At 42.1% G+C, this 23,680-nt stretch overlaps 1 protein-coding gene across 1 annotated transcript in view; it reads left to right on the top strand.

Moving 5' to 3' along the window:
• The first annotated feature begins 1,949 nt into the window (after positions 1-1,949).
• Positions 1,950-23,680, top strand: part of tln1 (talin 1) — a 66,009-nt gene continuing 44,278 nt past the window's right edge. Inside the window, exons 1-4 of the mRNA XM_084034426.1 lie at positions 1,950-2,104; positions 19,884-19,944; positions 20,662-20,824; positions 22,455-22,552. Coding sequence (XP_083890552.1) covers positions 20,695-20,824; positions 22,455-22,552 — 228 coding nt within the window. The 5' untranslated portion in view covers positions 1,950-2,104; positions 19,884-19,944; positions 20,662-20,694. The remainder of the gene's footprint in view (positions 2,105-19,883; positions 19,945-20,661; positions 20,825-22,454; positions 22,553-23,680) is intronic.

The raw sequence follows: 23,680 nt of genomic DNA, 5'->3' as shown, positions 1-23,680 counted from the left end.
GCCACTGGGGACATTAGAAGTCACATTAAGGAACCACAAACTTCACCAGTTAGAGTTCCAGGTGGACAAACACTGTACAGTGGGGCTGAAACTGATAAAGGTGCACTATGAGAACATTATGGCCGAATCCCACAAACGCACAGTGGACAACAGGCCACATAAAAGTAGAGTATGCTGATGTGTTCACTTCACTGGCAATGGTTGCCTTGAAGGAGAATACAAAATTGAGGTAGACAACACTGTGAAGCCTGTGCAACGGCCGAAGAGACGTTGCCAGAATGGACCAAGGACTTCCTTGAAATGCCTGACCATTCATTGTCTCCTGTGTTTTGTCCTGTTGACTTCCTGTCTTCGTTCCCCGTGTTTCACCTGTGTGATTGGTCTCACCGGCCTTACCTGTTCCCTTGTGCCCCCCCCATATCACCTCACAGCTCATGGTTATGTGCCTCATTTCTCAATCAGCTCCTTGTATTTACACTATGTAGTCGTGTTTGCCAGCCTGGTTTCCTTGTCTTCCTGTGATGTAGATTTTTTCATTTTTCGCCCTGTGTTTTTTGCTGTTATGTTATTTTCATTTCCTGATTTGATCCCTTCCTCAGTTTTTTGATGACATTTTTGCAAGCCCGCATTTGAATAAACCTTAGTTACAGTATTTTTGTTTTGTTTGTGTCTGCTTTTGGGTCCTGAACTAATTTCTCAAAATGTAACACATAAATCACAATCCATGAACACATATCCCCACTGGTATGTATCCAGGTCTGGCTAAACTAGGCTTGCCTAGTTCAAGACCACATGCACAATGAGTAAAGGCTGCGAATTGTTAAACTTGATCAAAGTCAATACATCAGGATACACACATGGCTTGCAGAAGTATTCATACCCCTTGAACTTTTCCATATTTTGTCACGTTACAACCACGAACATAAATGTATTTTATTGGGATTTTATGCGATAGACCAACACAAAGTGGCACATAATTGTAGAGTGGAAGGAAAATTATACATGGTTTTCAATGTTCTTTTACAAATAAAACACTGAAAAGTAGGCTATGGCGTGCAAAGTGTGTAATTTCCTTTTTCTACTGCTCGTTCAGTTGTTTCATTATTGTTAATTGTATTATCTTGAATATAACATGTGGTTATATGATTGTTCAATAAAAAAAATCGCAGGAAAACTTTCAAACATTCATACACAAAATGGTAAATGAGGATAACACTATTTTGAAAAATATTTTGAAAAAAAGCAGAGATGTTAGAAGTTTCAGTTTAGTCCTAGTGTTATACATTTAAAATAGGTGACAACATATGTATTTATTTATTTAAAATAGACTGTACATTAATTAATAAGAGCACAATGGTTGATTTAAATGTGTTGATGTTAGAAGGAAAACAAACAAGCAGACAACAAACGTACAGACATGCATGAGACACATAAGCACACACAGAAACACAAAGCAGTCAATGAATGAAGTATGACAACACAAGCAAAAGCACAAATCACCACAAATCAATCAAATCAATTCAACTCACAACTATGAATATGATATTTGCTCAAAGTTATGAAAAGAAAACACACAAAAAGTCATGTTTTCAAAGTGTAAAGAAGAAAGATGAAAGTGAAATCACGTACAGGGTCACGTGTTGCGAATGTTGAAAATGTGTTTCTTTGACTTCGGGAGCAACCGGATGTGATAAATGGTCAGAAAGCAACTCGTAGCAGCAGCAGCAGCAGGACGTGTGTTAGCCGGACTGTTAGCACAAAGGACGGATCCGTGCTGCCGGAGGTGATGCCTGAACAGTTTCCAGACCAGAAGAGACCAGCAGCAGTCCACGAAACCTTCCGACAGAGCGACACCGCCCCGCTGCAGGGTGGAGTTAGAGAGAGAGAGAGAGCGAGAGAGAGGGAGAGAGAGAGAGAGCGAGAGAGAGAGAGAGAGAGAGAGAGAGAGAGAGCGGATAGGGAGGGGAACCAGAACAAGTCGCTCTCTGCGGACTCCCCTCGCTACTAAAAAAACTGCCTTCTGTCGGGAATAACTGTCACAACGTCAACGGTTCGGGTCTTCAGAGTCCAAAGGGCCGCCGCCGGGACCGGAACCGCCGCTCAGGTCAGACTCCGTGTTTGTAACTTTGAAAAGTTTCCACCAGTCTTAACACGAAGCCCTTGACGTCAGCAGAGTCTCGATGTGGACGACGGGACTCAGTGAAACGGGCCGTCAGTGTGTTGTGTAAACGTGGAGACGAGGCCGGACGATGAAACGCTCCGTTAGTAGAGAGGAGACGACGTGACGTGAAGTTAGCAGCGCCGCACGCGCGCACGCACGCACGCACGCACAGTGAAGTATGTCCGCTACACACCGACCTAACGTCCTGTTGGCTTCACTGCCATTAAGAAACATGCAGCGTTGTGTTCAAGTTCCCCCGGAATAAGTCAGGCCGTCTGGGGTCTTGTCAGAGGTCTACTGGTTCCTGACCTCCAGCTTCAGAGCCCTAATGCGACCTGACCCGCTCACACGTGACCTCATATCGTTTCTTTAGTTGTGCTGTAACAAAGCTGAGCGCTGGGCGTGTTAGCACTCCAGCAGCAGAGAAACCGTCGCCCTCGGCTGTACATTCTTCCACCGCTGTGTGTGTGTGTGTGTGTGTGTGTGTGTGTGTGTGTGTGAGTGTGTGAGTGTGTGAGTGAGTGTGTGTGTGAGTGTGTGTGTGTGTGTGTGTGTGTGTGTGTGTGTGTGTGTGTGTGTGTGTGTGTGTGTGAGACACAGAACGGAGGAATCTGTTTACATTGAGCAGTACGCTAGTGTCAGCAGTAGCCTGTGAGGTCGGTTTGTAGCCGGAAAACCTGCCAGAAAAACCACAGTGAGCCTGGTCTGGGAGGATTCTGGTCTGGGAGGATTCTGGTCTGGGAGGATTCAGTGAGGCCTCAGCAGTTTGAACTCGGTGTTGCAGGGCTGCTGCATGCTGGTACATGACAGGCTGACTCGGTACCTCACATTTAACAGGGAAACAATCCTGTCATTCTACGGCCTCAAAGCAACCCCACAGACTAGCAGATCACCTTCTGTTCTAGTTCCAGTGTAATAGATGATCCACATGTCTAAAAGTACGGATTTATGGTTCAAATGTCTGTCAAGCTGAGTCGGTCTCAGGTCTGTCAGTCTTCATCCAGGATCAAGTTCTTTAGGGAAGGTGTCTGCTTGTTGCGTAATATTAAGTTCTGTCTCTGTGATTTTACAGTAGTTATATAATACCATGAGTTATTACAAGAAGCCACCAATAATATGTTGATCTGGGTCTGAATGTCTTTGAAACACAGAAGATTGGAATAGAGTTTAACTGTGGACTCTTTCTCTTTAAAGACAAACAGAATAAACTAAAAGGTAATCTTAGTTAGATTTGAAGTGTTTTAGTGCTGAAATAATGTCGTAATAGACACAATACTGTCATTCATCCCCTGGTTGTGTTTCTGCTTTACTTTTTTATCATTGTCATCATTTGTATTAAGTGTTTTTTAGTAAATGTCAGACAATAGTGATAGTAATCAAATAATATACAAATGAAAAATAGCCTTTTAACTAACTCTGGCATTTTTATACCATGTGTATTTATTTTTATTTGCAATAAACTAAAGTGCTACAATATGTAAATGGGAAGGAGAACCAGGGTTTGAACTTTCAACATTTAACATTAACATTTATTCATTTTTGATGCAACTATTTCTGTCACTTTTCATGCATGCAGCTATGAAAGTCTTCCTGAAGAGTCTGAAATGTTGTATCTTCCGTATTCAAATACCGGCCCCAGTGTGACTGCTGGAAAGAGCTGTGTACAATTGTGATGTTGTTGAGAATCACAGTCCTGCAGCTAAAACACAGATAAGACCGGTTTGTTTACTTGTGTTTGAGCATCTCTGATGCCGTTTGAAGAGCAGAGGGCGGATTACAACGACATGATAGTTGACGATTCAAATGCACCGACTGTTTTCTGAACATGTGCAGAGTTTAGTGATCTCACAGTCAAGAGAGATACTGAAACATCAAATGAAGACCTTCGAAGGGAGTCTTTAGGTTTAGTGTAAATGTGTGATGGAGGGATCTTATGGTGAACTCACACCAGGGTCATTAGATCTGTACCGTGCTTCCGCACGATGCTCCCCCCCACAGCCAGTTTGTTCTCACACTGCTCCAGCCCAAACGGGCCTCGGCCCGATGGCCTGTTGTACCAAACGTCATCACATCGTAATACGACACACGCATGGCTTGATGTTGTTTTCAAGGAGCGCCGTCCCGAAGTCATCAGAACACAGAGAACATGATGAAACTTTACTGAAAGTCCGTCTGCACATATTTCTAGTAAACGCTCGGCCTGCATCAGAGCATGAGTGTGCGAGCGTTCACGAGTGAGCGGGCAGCGGAGACACAGCTGCATTTTTATTAAAAAAGTAACGTTCCGGTTCGGCTCCGGTAGCCCGTCTGAGGCCTCAAGCCTGACCCAGAACCCATCTGTCAGTAACGACGGTCAGTACAAAGCTGGCTTTGCCTCGACGCTGACCCTCGTAAAAGGATCTGTCCCAACCATACGGGACCCAGCACCTTCACATGAGATACAAAGGCGAGCCATAGCGATACATCCACCGTAAACATTGGCGAATGCTACTGCTTGCGTAAGCGGCATCCTCTCCGTCTCTCTCCAAGTAGGCGTTGACAGACGGAGCTCATTAGTATTTAAAGGTGCAGGCACAGAAACAGCCTGTTCTCAGCAGAGCTCATTTGAGCAACTTTTCGACAGCTGAAATTCAGGACAACGGATGGGTTTGGGGCAATGCATATCAAATCCAGTGTTGTTGGACCTCTGACAGCTGTGTGGAATTGATGAAAATCAGTATAATAGGAATTGTCGCAAGAAGTGAATTGTCGCATTGCAACTTGACTGCGGCATCATTTGAGGTTCTTTTTTAGTGTCACTTGATGCACCGGAGAGTAGGCGGGGCTTACCTCCATGTAGACACCAACAGCATCATCAATCATGGCTGGATTAACCACTTGCCACCACCCGGTGCAAAGCTGCATCCCATGTGCCCCATGCATAGAGTTTGTATGTAATCCCGCAGACATGGAGCTAGAGATCAGTTCACTACAGCACTACAAACTCTCTTGGCTTTCTTTTCAGTAAGATACAAACACATAAACAACTGTCATGACACAATCGTACAAGCAGCCCTCATCAATGTACTTTCATGGGCTGTCGTTCTTCAACTCTGGTGCTAATGTTAGCCTTTGTACTAATGCCAGTGGGGTAGCCTTTTTGCTAATTTCACTGGGTTAGCCTTAGTGCTAACATTACTGGGTTAGTGTCAATGCTAACGTTGGGATGCATTGACACTTGCGGGGTGCACCGCTCGGCTCGCTGAGCAGGGTCGGCTCTGCTCTGTAAATATCGGCATTGACCATTGAAAAACCCATGTAGGTCAACCACTAATGCAAACTGTTCCAGTAACTGAAAACCCTCAGGTTTGAAGTGAATCTCCTCACGTAGAGGGTGGCCTGTGAGTCATTCAGCTGGACTGGGAGGAACCAGACTGCTGATCCTCCACCAGCCTACGTATCCAGCCGATAGAGTAGAAGCTTTGTTGGATAGCTATCAGTGTGTTGTGTCATGGCCCAGTCTCACACCAGTTAAGGAAACCTGCTTTTCATTCCAGGGTGCTGCACAGACTGTAGTGTTTTCACTCAGCCATATTTGGTCAAGACAACATGTCCTGCTGCTCCTGCTGCACCAGAAGTGATTTGTTTTAGACCTGAGCCAATGACTGGGGAGTTCAGTCAGACTGAAGCAGTCGGGGTGTGGAGGACCTGGATGCATCTTAAAAGAAGGACCTGATAGACTTAAGGAGGCCCTGCTAATGTTATTAATGTAGGTTCAGGTTTAGATTCAGCACCACTGACATGTTGAAGAGCACATTCACATAGAACCTGGTTGTGGTGTCATTTCCCTTTCAAACTCATAGGGCTGGGTGATATAGAAAAAAATCTTATCACGCTGATTATTTTCATATCAGTCGATATCGATATATATCATGATATCACTTTTTTTCTTAAAATGTTCTGAATTAATTTCTGTCAAGCTTTTACTCCTAAGTGAGATGTGAAAATGTGACGAGGTTTGTTTAGGTTTACATATGATTTATTATTAAGTTGAACATGTCCAGTGTTACAGAACACAAACAAAATGGACGACAAAATAAAAACTACTTTAAACCAACTCAGTGTAATTTTTCCATGGTATTGATTGTGACCATTGAAATATTTGGGAAACAAACCCATAATTACATTCTGCATCCCAAGTACAAAATAAAGCAACTTTCAAACGTAAACCAAGGAGAAAATAAAGGCTGTTGCTTTTAGCTGTGTTTCACTCTTGTTTATTTTTTTACAGTAAGGCAGGGCTTCTTGTCGGACTTTAAATATCACTCATAAATAACATGTCTGTTTGACTTCTCTGTCAAAACATGGAAGGAATGACTTATATTGACATTTTATCGACCCTTATATTTCTATAGAGGAAAAGTTATATCTCCATAATTACCGCTATCGTTTATCACCCAGCCCTAGTACATCATAGTCTCATGATATTTTGCGTGGTAATATTGTATCGATACACGGACACAACGTATCAAACTTGTATTATTGTATTTCATGTTCCTACAAGAACATGTTCACATGCTTGAATTTATTTTCCCCATCAGGCTGTTCTGCAGCAGCTCTTCTCAGCCTCTCTCTGAAATGCTCTGTTTGAGCTCCATCCCCTCCCTCCCAAAAAGCCCAGTCTTCTCTGATTGGTCAGCCCTGTCGCCTCACAGCAAGAGGGAGCCCAGTTCAGATATGGCTCTGGGTTCCTTCTGTGTGGAGTCTGCATGTCCTCCCCGTGTAAGCCTGGGTTCTCTCCGGGTTCTCCCACAGTCCAAAGACATGCAGGATGGACCTGTCTGTCTCTACATGTCAGCCCTGTGATAGACTGGTTACCTGTCTGTCTCTACATGTCAGCCCTGTGATAGACTGGTTACCTGTCTGTCTCTACATGTCTCCCTGTGATAGACTGGTTACCTGTCTGTCTCTACATGTCAGCCCTGTGATAGACTGGTTACCTGTCTGTCTCTACATGTCTCCCTGTGATAGACTGGTTACCTGTCTGTCTCTTCATGTCAGCCCTGTGATAGACTGGTTACCTGTCTGTCTCTACATGTCAGCCCTGTGATAGACTGGTTACCTGTCTGTCTCTACATGTCGGCCCTGTGATAGACTGGTTACCTGTCTGTCTCTACATGTCGGCCCGGTCAGGGTAAGCGCTGCTTGATAATGGATGGATGAATGAATTCTGGACTTTAGGCTTTGAATCTTTGAAGACGTGGACAAAACTAAACAAACTAAAGGAAAGGGGAGAAGCAGAAACAACATAATATGTCCATTCAAAGGATTTTTAATATCTGGTTGTAAATATGAAGTTACCTAAAGAAATGTATTACATTTATAAACACTTTTAACAGGAAAATAGGAAAACTCATTTTAAGTTATTTCATTACAAGTTTTAGGTTTTTGGTATTCTTTCAGTATCAGTGTTTAGATATTTAGTCAAGGTTTTATATCAAAGTCAAACACTAGCCCACAATGATACATATTCATAAAACAAGTCTGGAATTCATGCAGCTTTAAACATCTAACGAAACAAAGATGCACATTGTTGTCTTTGTGTGTACACACAGTCTGCATGCAGGTTTTCTGCATCTGGCCCCAGGTCTTCACATGAGGTCCAGGTCCATATTTAGCAGAGCAACATGAGCAGCAGACTGTAGCAGCTCTGCTTCCTGCAGCCCTGCAGAGGAATTCAACTGTGCATTCCTCTGGAATAGCAGCATCAGAGCAGAGATGTTGAGGACGAGGGAGGGAAGAAAGAAGTCTTACAGTGTCACTGGCAGCAGAACAAGAACTAAATGCAGCCGATCCCAACGGAGAACAGGAATGTGAAGGAAGATAGCATCTCATCTCCAATTCAGACAGTTTGAAGTCGACGGAAGTCAACTAAAGACATGTATATACCGTATGCATTTCCTGTATTTAGTCAAACACGGCAGTTGAAACCTATATCACACAGTCTCACATAACTCCTGTTTATTTAGTTTGATGAGACTTTCTGAGACTTTTCTCCTATTCCACTATTATTTCTAATCTGACAACATTCCTCATTTGATATGTATCATGTAAATGTCAACTTACATTTGGATATTCTGAATTAGTTCTTACTCTAACCCGTCAAACACAGAATGGCATTGATGTGGGACTCTCGGGTCCCCGGTGATGAGGATGTGGGAGCGAGCTCCTCAAATGGACCAAATGATGCTGATAAGAATAGGGAGAAAGAAAACTACCAGTATGTCAATGGGAATATTAATTCAGATATAAAAGAGTAGTAGGAATATTGTCTTTTTAGGAATATAAAACCAGAACATGGTGCATGTCAACGTAGGCGGTCTTGTGTCTTTGCATCGTTATTGACGGAGCTCCGTCCTTCAATGCTTTAAATATGAATGACAACGTTATGTGAATTCAAGTTGAATAGAGTTTGCCGGAGCACAGCGAGTCCACAGCTGGTAGACCTGCATGGAAGCAGACAGTCATACATGACGTTTCTATGTTAGGTGTATGATAGCGGGTGTGATTTAATGAGAAGTAGCCTACTGGGAACTAGAACCACTGTCTCCGTCCAAAATCCGCTGCCCGCTCGCTTGTGATCGCTCACACTCACAGGTTCTGATGCAGGCCGAGTGTTAACTAGAAATATGTGCAGATGTCACATATCAGTAAAGTTTCAGTCATGTTCCCTGTGTTGTTCTCTCTTGTGAAGACTTCAAGCCATGTGTGTGTCGTATTATGACGTGATGACGTACAGCATGTACAACAGACAATCGGGTCGAGGCCCGGTACAGATCTAATGACCCTGGTGTGAGACCCTGAGACTCGAGGTACGTGTCCACAGGGGCGATTTTAAACGCGAGTGGACGCGCCGCTTCCCAGTATTGCACGCTTGGTGGGCTGCCACTAGAGGATGATTGACAGGCGCTCTCCTTCAAACAATCACGCGCACACTTCATGGCTGCACCTGATTGGACGATCGCTTTCACAGCTGTCCTGTCTGCTCCGGAGTTCACGCAGACCAACATGGCGGCTCGTTTGGAAACTTTCTCTTATTTTACGAAAATAGTTCACCTAAAGGTGTTTCTGAAAACATTTTCAGCGAGAAATAAGCTATGCAGTTGCTGAATCTGTCTTCATTTTAGATCGACAACATTCAGTTTAGAAGATGTTCGCGAGCGTTCCCGAGGCGGCGAGTCGAGCCCGGCGCCTCTGATTAGCATAAAGTAGATTCGACTTCAACTTTATGCAAATGAGGAGCGGCCAACTCGCGCGCCGTCTCTCGACATTCGCCGCGACGCTACCAGAATGCATTGCACAGATTTTCACATAGACAATGAATGGGACGCGGGGAAACACCGCTGCCTGTGGACACGCACCTTAATAGCGTGACCCCCCCCCCCCCCCCCCAGCAAAACATCTCCACTCATGAAATCCAGGTTCTACTTCAGAAACGTCTAACACCTCCTGGTATGTTGTTCAGGGGCCGGTTCAGAGATCTGGGGGACTCAGCTTCACTATGTAGCATCTCTGTACCTGAATGTTGGTGTTGGCTGTGGAAGAAGGAGAAAAGGATTCACTACAACAGTGAGACGCTGAAGAATGTTCCTTAATAGTTAGGATGTGCTACTACAATGTTTTCCTCTGAAGTACAAGTACACAGTAATGAGTATCCAGCTGAGTTACTTTGGGGCCGTTTGTAAGTTATTTCAGGGTATAATGAGTTAGAACCGTAACAACATACTTCATATGTGAACATCCTAAATCTATGGACTGATGTGAGACTGCACTCATCATAGAGGATTAGCTCTCTTCTTAATGGTGACCAGATTGTACACTGAGTCAGTGTCACATTGGTTCCTAGTGTCCGTCTTTGACAGAAGCTCCAGACTGCAGACACACACCTCGCTGAGTCACCGTGTCCTCACATGCTGACTCACTGTCAAAGTCGAGGGCTTGTTAAGTGAAAACTATCCACATGTCTGGCCCAAAACCAAAACGTTTGTCTACATGCCATGTTAGCGTGGATTTTAACACTTTCTGATATGCTATTTGAGTGTTGCAGTTTAAAAAAGAAGTTTGTTAACGTCAGTTTTATCTTGTGAGAGAAAGTCTTCACTCGGTTCATCTTACTTCAACATTTTTGTTGCAGCTAAACGTGTTGTGTTAGTTTTGACCACTTCCTGTGTATCAGCTGACCCATGACCACGCCAGGAAGTACTCAGCTCCATGTAGTCTGAAGGAGCAATCAGTACCAAATGGTTTAACTTGTATTTGCAGTATGAATAGTTTGTCGTATGAGCTCGAGAAGAAGAACAGGTCCTCTTTAATATTTTGTATACCAGCTCCTCACACTCTTAAAAAAACGGATTATCATAGCGGTGTTGTGATACTTTGTTAGTATCAGTTACTACCTGTACTACTACTAGTACTACCAGGTAGTGAACACTGTCATGAGGACTACTGTGTGTACTCTGCTTTGTCATGTGTGAACAGACTTCCTTTGGCAGCAGAGTGATAGAGGACTGTTATATTTACCTCCATCTTCATGAAACCGTTTAAGCCAGAGAACGGCCCTCGCATAGTTCATGTTCTAGTGATGCTTTCTCACTGACAGTCCGTCATTCTGCTGCTGAAGGTGGAGCCGTCACACTTGATGTCGGCTGACCCGATGTCTGTGCGGATGTGTGTGTGTCTGCAGCGCTGCAGAAATGGTGGTTCTTCACCACAGTGTTTCACTTCTCTTCCACCGTGTTGCTCTCAACACTTCGGCGTGAAAGGAGAAGTGGCCATCGTTGAACCTTTAGAGCAGCCGGGGCGAGTCATTCATCATCCACATGCAAACTCTAAATCACAAGTCCAATGCTGTGCAGCTCACGCCTTGTGTTTACAAGCCAGAGTGTCTGCACATAGACATATACATATAGTGAGTGAGTGAGTGAGTGGGTGAGTCCTCATTGTTGAAACACGTACGGTTGAGCAGTGGTTGCAGAGGAAAGCTAAAGCTACTGAACTATAAATAAGGAAGCTGTATTCAGGCTGTATATTTATATATATATATGTAAAACGTGTGTGTGTGTATATATATGTATATACATATACATATATATATCACTTTATTGATTCAAAAACAAGACATTGTTATGTAGCTTATTGTTAAAAAAAATGTTGCAGTTGAAACGTAATAACCATATAAATTCCCAAGTTTGTCAAAACGTCTAGAAATGTTCTCACACATTTTCTGGGATATTTGAAGCCATGGTGAGAAATGAACACACTTCCTGTTGTTTTCAAATGAAATCACTTTCTAACAAACAACATGAGGAGGATCATTAGGAACGATAGTGGCGGTCTTGGTTTGAAACAGGAAGTCGTCCCTCTCTTCAGCTACTTTTAACGCTGGGTAACTGGATGCAGCCGGTTCATCATGAAGAGTGCATTCATGTCACTATTTGTTTCATTGATAATAACACGACTCGCATAACCTGTCAAGCAATCATCACATGAAGCCATTATGGGATGCTAGATTCATGGACTGACACGCAGCGCCACATGGAGGAAGCTCTAGCTGTCTTCATAGAGGGAACGCGACCCCATGTCCCTCCCACAGCGCCACCCGTCCTCCATTCATCATGTTCATGATCAGGATAACTACAGAGGTGGTCAGAGCAGATCTCATAGATTCATGATTTGTAATTCATCCGTGGTCTACGTAGGTCCATCCACTACAGGGAGTCAGAGGACAAACCTGAAGAAAACCCATTATAAACCTGGACAGTCAAGTGATCAAAGGTGTGAAGTCATGAAGAGCAAACAGTCCTGCTGTGTTAGAGCTACGATACACAGATATTAATGTGTCCATTAATCATCATTTACCGACACATAACCCCACTGGTATGTATCCGGGTCCGGCTCGTTTTACAAGGTGAGTTTATTTTAAACCCACAAGTCAGTACGACGGCTCAGTCGTAACATTTCGAATCAATCCAGAGCGTTGTAAAGTACACAAGGCAACATATATGGAAAAGGAGAGACGTAATCATTCCCATAATTGACATGTTTTATCAAACAATACTTTCTGCTTCAATCCTCATAAATTGGCTTTTAAAACAAAAACTGTGACTCATTTGCTGCACACAAAAGGAGGAAGCTCCTGTATTACAGCTTGCATCAATCTAACAGCACCATCAATTACATTTATATCCCACAATAACAAAACCTCTGTCCCCCCCCATTCATTAACAATGATGATGTGAAATATGACAACAGTCATTCAAAGCTTCATGAGAAAAACCTCAATGGAAGCTTTGATTTGTAAAACAAGGACACATCAGATCTGCTGAAGATACAAAACCACAGTCTGATGGGTTGATGTAGTCCTGTCACTGCACTGACTGGTGGTATGTCATGGCAGAGGGAGGTTTAAAAAGCAGCCAGTGTTTCTGGTGGGAACATTCTGGCACTTTTGTGATTTGTTGGTTTGTGGATGTCTGTTACGTCCAAAGAACGGTGAGTGGAGGGGAGGGAGGGAGGGAGGGAGGGAGGCGGTGCCGTGACCACAGGATCATGAATGCAGCGCAGTGAGGATACAGATACATTTCACTTCTGTCCAAACCCCCCACAGAAGATGGGGTACAATATTTAAAATAGATAACAAACCAACTATCAAACTGTTGGTCAGCAGCAACCTAGTGTAACTGTTCTATCAAAGTTGTCCACTTGTTATTTCTCTATATTTGGGGCCTTGAGCTTTGGGTGGGAGTGAGTGGAGAAGGGACAGGACATTAAGAGAATGTTGTCACCTTATTGGGTATAATAAATAATACTTGTGTCTTCAATAGAGTGAAATGCAGAGAGGGAGAGGTGTATGCTGAATATGTGTTACTGAGAACATTCACAGTGAATACAGAAAAAGGAAGGGGAACTAAAACAACAGCAGGTCAAGCTAGGACCGGACACAGGGACCGAAACTCACGGTGGACATGGTAAACCCGCACAAATATCTTCTTTGGCCTTCAGGTTGACGGCATCGGGCGGTGTTCGGGACACGGTACTACTGTCCATTTGTGTCTAATTTGTTCCTTGTTATAATTTCATATCATCTGTTTATGTATTGTAAATATTTCTTTGGGTCTTTGCTTGATTTCTCTGGAATACTGGTCATGGGGTTCCTTTGAGGCCTTTCAGAGAACCAGCTGTTGTTGTTTGAAGTGCTTGGATCGCACAATTATGGTTGTTGGTTTTGGGTCCTATCGGTGGTCTCTGTGGCTAATTTAAGCTGTTTGTACATTCCTAACTCCTTTTGTTAGTCCAGAAGGGTTTCCTTCGTGGGTCAGGGTTTGGTGTGGGCCATAAATGAGGCCAGATGGGTCATGATAGTATTGATGTAATGATCTGTTGTCCTTCTTGAGTGAATTGAGTTGGTCCTGAGTGAATTCCGGGTTGTGGTGCAGGGTCTGATATTCCTGGTGCAGCACATCAACACAGGGGATTCTGGCATCCAGTCTGGTGAGTTTATGTCGGATGGAGAGGAGTATCTCAGCTACTTCTGAGCTACATGGTGGGTTTAGAGACGTGGATAATGGTCTACCTGTTCTGGAGAGTAAATCTGGATGGAGTCTCTTACGGTTTTTTTTCAGGCAGAGCTGTTGCTCATGTCGGGCAAACTGCTACTTTCACAGCTGTTAACACCATCACCCACTCTCTCCTTAAGTGAGCTGCTGGCTTCATACTCACTCCCTCTCTCCCTCTCTCTCTCTCCCTCTCTCTCTCTCACTAATGTTACACCGTTTATTGGTTGTTCCATCTTTGTTTTTTTATACTCAAACGTTGCATCCAGAGAGCCATCAGTGTTAATGCGTTATTTAAAACATGAATGCATTAACCATTGATAAAAGTGTGATTTTTCACATTTTCAAAGTCTTCAAGATTGTTGGCCCAGATTGAGAGACTTCAGGTCAGAACAATGTTTTCCTTTTCATAATAAATCCAGTTTTGGGGCACAAACGGGTGAATATCTGTAGACTTTAGATCATGTATCATGACTGGAGAACCTCACAAAGAGGATTAAATGGTAAAACAAATAACTTCATTGATTCTTTCTTCAGCTGTGTGCACTCCTGATATATTACATAACTTTATTTATAAAGCAGACAAAACAAAGCGAGGGCAAGATACTACATAACACAACCAAAAGCAAGACAAAACTAAGGTGGAATTAAAAAACATACTGTGTATTTGTGAAACAAGCAATACAATAAATAAAAGGTGATCACAAATGAATACAAGGATATGAAATTGCAACTGTTGATTTTTTTTTTATAATAATAATAATACATTTATTTATAGCAGTTTCCATCAAAGTGCTGTACAACAAGAAGGATATAAGAGTAAAAACAATAAACAAATAAATAACAGTACAATAAAAAAACAACAATAAAACACAGCAACACAACTCAGGACTCATATGTAGCAGGAAACAAGTAGCTCTTTAGCTTGGCTTGTGTGTGTGTGTGTGTGTGTGTGTGTGTGTGTGTGTGTGTGTGTGTGTGTGTGTGTGTGTGTGTGTGTGTGTGTGTGTGTGGGTGGGGGTGGGTGGGGGTGGGGGTGTGTGTGTGTGTGTGTGTGTGTGTGTGTGTGTGTGTGTGTACAGAACACGCTCGTCTGATGTCGAGAGGCATAACTTTCATTGTCAATGAAGCCAGAGAGATAGCTCGTGTTGTTGTTGGTCATTACTGTATCATAGCTGCAATCATCAGTAAAATGTGTTGTTCTGGCTCATTGGGATAAGAAGTTATTGTGAATGCCTCGGTGCTGTAAGGCCTCAGATAGACTATCTGGCTGCTGGCAGGACAGGGTGCCAGTTGACTGCTGTCACTTCACACTGGAAGACTGGCTGGACAGGAAGTGATGTCAGCTAAAAAGAAGAAGAAGAAGAAAGATACAGCTGTGAGCAGCCAATAGTTGATGTGTATGTATACGTATGTGTCATATAGCAGGAACAGCACAGTGCACACATTAATGATGGCTCATTGTAGGGGTGTGTGATATGACGATATTAGATTGTGAACCATTAAATGTCTCAAACGTCTCCGCGGTCTGCCTTTACAGAGAGATCGTTAGTACCGTGCTACAGCGCACACGGAAACGTTTTTGTGTGTAAACGCAGAAGTCTTGCACGTTTGGGCCAACGCACTTTTTTGAAACCAGGTCCGAGGGTTCGTGTAGATGGCAAATACGCATACGATGATGTCATCGCCCCGCCCCTCGACCCTGTAGTCTGACTTCTCCCCCGGAGACATTTCATAACAACGACAACAATAGGAAAAAAACAACAAATTAGCAACAGAGAGCGTGTGACGGCGTTACAGCTGTAAATCACGTCACGGCTGACATTGATCCTGCTCCGCCGCCTACCTGATGTCGCTGCCGTAAGTATCGGTGTGGTAGTATCGGAGCACCATTATGATTACGAGTACAAGTACACACACAGTATCGGACCGATAACCGATGCTGCTGGTATCGGTATCGGTGCATCCCTAGTCTGAAGGAAGGGGCGGGATTTTTTCGGTTGTACGATTTGTTCAAAATGAAAGTCTCACTGGTTTTTCCAAGATGACCTACTCTGCCTTTTAGTATTGTGACTCAGGGCACACTCCATGCAATCTGTACCGTGCTCTAGCACGTTTAACCCCACTTTGTTACACTAGTTAGTGTGAGTTCTCTAGTGTGCTTAAGCACGGTACACTTCCTTGGCCCTGGCACGGCTGGAAGAGGTCTAGTTCAGGACGGTGCAGCAACCCAATGTGGACATTAGAGCTGTCAATGTTACTCTATAATACTATTTGAATTTCATTCCATATTTTTTTCATTCAAATTATATTTGAATATTTAATGCTCAATATTAATATTGCTTATACTTCTTTCTGATGCCATTATCGAGTGCATCTGTTTATGCAGGTAGGCTGAGGCGAGGAGGGCGAGATCATTAGAAAACATGTTTCTAAAAAAATAATATTATAATAAAAAAATACTAATTTCAGCATTCCAATAGTACGGATTTTAATTATATTTGATTCCCGAAGTTCATTCAACAGCCTTAGTGGACATGATGTAAAAATATATATTTTTTCATTTCAGCTAAATAATATTCAGAAATAGGAATTTGAGTTTTTTTTATATCCTAAATAAGTAAAACATATATAAACTAAAACTAAACCAAAACTGTAACTAAAATGGACTTAAATAAATATTAAACATTTGACACAGAGGTATTAAGAGTCATTCATTCCTTAACAGACAATATAGTGGCAAACCAGTTTGTCAATGGTTAAAGTGAAAATGAACGTACTGTATGTAATCATAAAATAAATAATAATAAAATGTTAAAAGTTAATTCTCTCTCATTTTGGACACCAGGCGAAAAGTCGACAACATATAAATGTATAATTGATAGGTCGTTCTGCTCATTATGGCTTAGTGCTCATCTCAAATTGCCCCCCCCCCCCCCCCCCCCCGCTATCAAAACAATTTTTGACTGAATCTACTGTTGATGACTGTGTAGGACACAGATGGATTCTGGGTAGGATTCGGGCATGCTTCAGACTCGTGGTGCGATCAGCATCGGAGCGAAATTGGACCGGGACATAGGACGGCGCTCCGTCCTTTTAGAATAAAAAATCGCTCGCTGATCTGCACACTCGCTCCGCCCTCGCTCACTGCCTGCTCACGCTCAGCTCCGCCCACATGCTCTGATGCAGGTCGAGTGTTTACTAGAAATATATGCAGACGTGACTTGTCAGTAAAGTTACATCATGTTCTCTGTGTTGTCCTCTATCGGGGCTCTGAGACGCACTTCTTAGAAACTATGTAAAGCCATGCGTGTGTCGTATCACGACGTGATGACGTATGTACAACATGTACAAGAGGCAATGGTGCTTCAGTACGATACGGAGCAACTTGTCCTAGTGTGAGTACGCCCTCAAGTATTGTGATATCATATTCTGACAACAGTACAGTGATTATTTTTTAATGTGACGATATTGTATCAAGACTAAGTGTTGTGACAATTTTGTATCATGCTTTAAGTATTGTGATCATATCGTGATAATATCATATCGTGACTAAACTATCGTGATAATTCCGATTCGTGATAATTATCCTATCCTGATAATGTTATCCTGATGATATCCTATCCTGATAATATGTTATCCTGATAATATCCTATCCTTATGGTGTTATCCTGATAATATGTTATCCTGATAATATCCTATCCTGATAATGTTATCCTGATAATGTTATCCTGATGATATCCTATCCTGATGATGTTATCCTGATAATATGTTATCCTGATGATATCCTATCCTGATGATGTTATCCTGATAATATGTTATCCTGATGATATCCTATCCTGATATTGTTATCCTGATAATATCCTATCCTGATAATGTTATCCTGATAATATGTTATCCTGATAATTACCTATCCTGATAATATGTTATCCTGATGATATCCTATCCTGATGATGTTATCCTGATAATGTGTTATCCTGATGATATCCTATCCTGATAATGTTATCCTGATAATTACCTATCCTGATAATATGTTATCCTGATGATATCCTATCCTGATGATGTTATCCTGATAATGTGTTATCCTGATGATATCCTATCCTGATATTGTTATCCTGATAATATCCTATCCTGATAATGTTATCCTGATAATATGTTATCCTGATAATATGTTATCCTGATAATTACCTATCCTGATAATATGTTATCCTGATAATATGTTATCCTGATAATTACCTATCCTGATGATGTTATCCTGATGATATCCTATCCTGATATGTTATCCTGATAATATCCTATCCTGATAATGTTATCCTGATAATATGTTATCCTGATAATATTCTATCCTCAAATAATATGTTATCCTCCTGATAATGTTATCCTGATAATATGTTATCCTGATAATATTCTCTCCTCAAATAATATGTTATCCTGATAATATCCTATCCTGATAATATGTTATCCTGATAATATCCTATCCTGATAATGTTATCCTGATAATATCCTATCCTGATAATGTTATCCTGATAATGTTATCCTGATAATATCCTATCCTGATAATATGGTATCTTGGGGCCTCTGGTGATTCCCAGCCCTCCTTGAAACTTTGCCTCATTATTGATTTCCTGTCAACCTGATTGTGATTGGCTGCCGTGGACATCATTGACTCTCCCTCATTGCTCAGTAATTACTGTTGTGACTCAACACGTCCTCTTCCAGTCAGAGTGGAGAGGGAAGCATCTCACTACAGATTCTGTCTCTGTGGAATACTGATCAGACGAGTGGCAGCGTAAAGCCCTACATGAAGTTTTAATAATAACTCAACCAACAGGCCTGACTGAGCTGTAGATGAGTCGCTGCTTATCTGGCCTCAAGACAGAGAAACTGTCCGTAAGTTAACTGTAGTCAGGAAACACGGCTCCCAGCTGATTCATCGCTGGGAGGATACAGATAGCTCAAATGCCCATTTATGGCAGCAAAGGGCTTTTTAAAACAGGAAATGACATCGGCACATCTGAGCGGGTATAGCACAAGAACCCTGTCACAGCAGAGTGAAGGAGTAGGAGGATGTTGTTTCCTGGATGTCTATAGAGAGACGAGCAAGCAGACAGAGTAGCAGTGATCTGTGCACGTTCCAGCCTCTCGTCCATGCTGCTGCCCTCAGATCAGTGTGATCGGTGAGAACTGATGTCACATAACATGGACTTGGAGCGGATGTTCTGAATTGGAGAGAGCTCTGCAGTGGGAATATATATTTTTATTGGGCATTATCTGGACTAAAGGGAAGCTTGGGGTCCGCTGCTAAAGCTGCTGCCCCCGCGACCCGACACCAAGATGAGATGAGATATATGGACTTGACCTCGGTCATTTTTATGTTGTTGACTTATCGTCTGGTGTCAAACATTAGAGAGAATTAACTTAACATTTTATTATTGTTTATTTTATTATTACATACGTTTATTTTCACTTTAACCATTGACAAACTGGTTTGCCACTATATTGCCTGTTAAGGAATGAATGACACTTAATACCTCTGTGCCAAATGTTTAATATTTATTTAAGTCCTTTTTAGTTACTGTTTTGGTTTAGTTTTAGTTTATATATGTTTTACTTATTTAGGAAATGTAAAAAAAAACACTCAAATTTCTGTCTGAATATTATTTACATTATTTTTTACATCAGCTTGTACCAAGCAATAATATCATGACATCCATCTATGAAACAATCAGAGCTTGAGAAGGTTTCCAAGCATCAAATCCACGTTCTGTTCCTCCTCCTGTCCTGTTGCACTGGGAAATAAGTCGCCATAGGAGATAGAGACTCTGGAGATGAGGTTTCAAGTCCTCTTTAGAAATGAAAGGGAACTTGCATTAGTATGCTATTATATGATAAAAAAAAATTACAACAATATAGTTTATCACAATGAATTCTGGAACAATTTATCGTTCTGCAAAAGTAGCAACAGATCTTGGAACAGTGATAAAAGGTTGTGTGAAAACAGTTGTCCTTTCTTGCCAGTAATGTAGGCATTGGTTGAATTTGTGTGAAATCTTGACATTTGATTATTGTGTTGATGATTGTTCAATGTAATTATGATGTCAGTAAAACCTGCTCTGTTTCCTTTTTTATAGCCAGAGAAAGTTGATCATCTGACTGCAGGAGGGCCATCACTAAAACATCCATTTATACCAGGTATTTATCTCTATCCCCTTCTTCCTATAACAACTAAAGTGGTTACAACTGAACGCTCGCTTATTAAAATGAAGCTGAACTGAAAACCCCTTGGCAAAACTGGTGTTTGGGGGTCTAACCCAACGTTGGTTTTGTTGTTTAAACCGATTCGAACATTAGTTTTGTTTCTGGACCTAACATTGGTTTTATTGTTTAAACCTAACGTTGGTTTTATTGTTTAAACCTAACGTTGGTTTTGTTTTTTAAACCTTGGTGTTGACATTGATGTTGATTCGTTTCTCAAACCTAAATAATATTTAGGTGGCTTTACAGCGTAATGTTGTCCGACTGACAGAAAAAGAAAACGCTCAGTAGCGTTCATTCATGTGTTCCTACATATCCTCTCCTCTCTGAACACAGCAGAGTGATCTGGGACCAATGTATTGTGTTTAATACCATTGCAGAGCCATGTATGCTCGGGTACCAGGGTTTATTCATCAGTGTTCTCAGGTTTCATGTAGGATTCAGTTAAATGTCTCGTTGTACTTCAACTTGTGTACAGGTGGACAGACCAGTACCTATCTGCCCATTTCTTTACAATTATCAAGTGTCAAGTGTACAGTTTAAGTGCACTGATGTCATTTTGGAGAAATCATGTATTGTTAAAGTGTAAAATCTCCTCCCTCCATTACATATCTTTGTGTCTGTATTTGATTAACCACTGAATGTGTGATGCAGGTGTCAGCTGGGTGGAGGAGCAGAGCTGCAATCATGGTGGCCCTGTCACTAAAGATTGGCGTGGGCAACGTGGTGAAGACCATGCAGTTTGAGCCGTCCACCATGGTGTACGATGCCTGCCGGATTATCAGGGAGAGGGTTCCTGAGGCTCAGCTGGGCCAGCGTGAGTTCCCCTGTTCCCTACACAACACCACACCCTCTGGAGGATGACTACACCTCACCAGATCTGACAGGGACGCATCAGGGTCTCGGGATGTCCGTCTTTAGATAACACCACACTTAGTCTGGAGGGCCAGATTACCGAATCAGAAACCTTCTCAACAACTCACCTTTACAGTGCAGGACTAACAGCCAGTTACACTGTGTTTGTCACTCTGTCTCAGCCCACTTCTCAATGTGTTCACAACAACACACAAGATGATGTGGATCGCTGTGTTTGGTTGATTTATTGAAGACGATTATATTAACTTCATTTTTGTGACGATGGCAGCACTCCTGAAAAATCCATCATGTTCCCATCATGTCAGTGTTACAGAAACTAGCCTCACATAATCACAGTTCATCTCACAGTTAGCCTGACAGTTAGCCTGACAGCATCACAGTTAGTCTCACATTTAGCCTGACAGTTAGCCTGACAGCATCGTAGTTACTCTCACAGTTAGCCTGACAGCATCACAGTTCATCTCACAGTTAGCCTGACAGTTAGCCTGACAGCATCACAGTTCATCTCACAGTTAGCCTGACAGTTAGCCTGACAGCATCACAGTTCATCTCACAGTTAGCCTGACAGCATCACAGTTCATCTCACAGTTAGCCTGACAGCATCACAGTTCATCTCACAGTTAGCCTGACAGTTAGCCTGACAGCATCACAGTTCATCTCACAGTTAGCCTGACAGTTAGCCTGACAGCATCACAGTTCATCTCACAGTTAGCCTGACAGCATCACAGTTCATCTCACAGTTAGCCTGACAGTTAGCCTGACAGCATCACAGTTAGTCTCACATTTAGCCTGACAGTTAGCCTGGCAGTGAGCATCACAGTTAGTCTCACAGTTAGCCTGACAGTTAGCCTGGCAGCATCACGGTTAGTCTCACAGTTAGCCTGACAGTTAGCCTGGCAGTGAGCATCACAGTTAGCCTTTCCTGGAACAGATTAGTTTCCCAGCATAAGGTATAGTAACTGAGCTTGAGTTTAATATGATTTATGGAACCAAATCAACTGGAAATGAGTCAGACTAAGCAAAATAAGCTTATTGGTAAACTTGTGAATGGTCTCCTGCCTTCTGCAACCATTTCTGGACAATAATGAATGAGCCCTGATCCACGACAGGGTGAGTATTAGAGGCCAGAACGACTCACCTCATGGCTCAAGTTCTAGTAAATATGCACGCATGCAATAGTCACACATGAGCAGCATCTCACTTTCAGAGTGATTCTCGTCACATGTAGGAAAAATAGACTTTAATAGTGTTCTTCATAGACCAAACAGTGTCAGAGATACAAAGAAACCCCAGGAGTTTGCAGTGAAGAGACTGAGATCAGATCAACTAACTTTGTCTGATTGATTAGAGACACTTCTATTTTCTTACAGAAATGAAGTTCTAAGTAAGCTGGATGTATCTGTCCGTTACTTGATACACTCACGAGCGTTCATTGTTTTTTCTCATGTGTGTAACCTGGTTGGACCAGATGTGGGACACACTGACCCAGTAAACATGGACAGAGAAACTAGCCCACATGTTTTTACCATAGTGGCTGAATAATTCACTTCCATTTGTGTTTCCTCGTGCAGCCAATGACTACGGGCTGTTTCTGTCTGATGAAGACCCAAAGAAAGGCATCTGGCTGGAGGCAGGAAAGGCCCTGGACTACTACATGTTGAGGAACGGGGTGAGCACACAGCAGCGTCTCACCAGAGAATAAATGGAAGGATGTCGCGATGTGCTCAGAATCTTTAGAAACCAGCTTCCTGTTAGGACATTAGTGAGGACCAGAACAATTACATGAATCACTCATAAACAGTGTGGATCACCTGGAACATTATTGGAGAAATACATCACAGTCAGATTAAAGGAGGCTTAACTGAGCCCATATTTGGTGTTCTGTATAGTTTTGATGAAACGTTATGTGAGCCCAAGTTCACTGTTTACTGTGTAACTTTAAACCCACGTGGGTTTAGGATTACGCTCCATGTCATTGGAAATAACAGAAGATCTTAAGAGTAGATTTAGATGTAGATGTTGCGTTCCTGCTAATCTACAATCTTCACCTGAATTCTGTGCATTTGTTGTATAATTGTGTATATATATATACACAAATACTAAACTAAAATAATAATAAGTCAACTAAGTGTAAAATACACTTTTCACAAGTCTCAAATACTGGTCTCTTGAGTTTAACACAACCTGCTCCCTACATGTACTGTGTCACTCTACTACTACTAGTAATACTACTACTTCTACTGATACTGATGTGAACTATGTTCTTCTATGTACAAACATTCCATTTATTTTGTTTGTTTGTCATCTAACTCCTTACATATGTATTCAATGCAGAAACTTCATTCAAGCATCAAAACCTTCAGCTCAATCAGGACTGTGTGCTATAACTTTTCTCATCCATACCATTCATTGTTATCCATGACAATTGGCAAAACACCTTAAAAACATTCCAAATCTTTTATCTTTTAAAAGAAATCTATTCCCTGTAAACCCATTCTCACTTTGTCACATACTCCTCCTGTTTTCTTATGCATTTAAACAAGCTAGTCAGTGAAATGTCAGCGTTTGAGCATCCATCATTCCCACTTTGTAATGACTACTACTACTGCTGCTAACTCTTTCCCTTCCGCTCGCTAACTATGGCTTAATGAAGTGGTTCATTCAACTCTGTAGCTGGAAACAGCTGATTAGCTGCCGTGCTACTAATCTCACTGTAGACCCTCTGATATGAGAATGAGTTTCGGTTTGTTTCAGAGTCGTGTCTGTCCCTCTGTCTGTCTCTCTGTCTGTCCCTCAG

Source organism: Eutrigla gurnardus (assembly GCF_963514095.1).
Source record: "Eutrigla gurnardus genome assembly, chromosome: 19".
Lineage (NCBI taxonomy): Eukaryota > Metazoa > Chordata > Actinopteri > Perciformes > Triglidae > Eutrigla > Eutrigla gurnardus.
The sequence above is the reverse complement of the archived record's forward strand: the minus strand, read 5'-3'. Positions and strand labels throughout refer to the sequence as shown.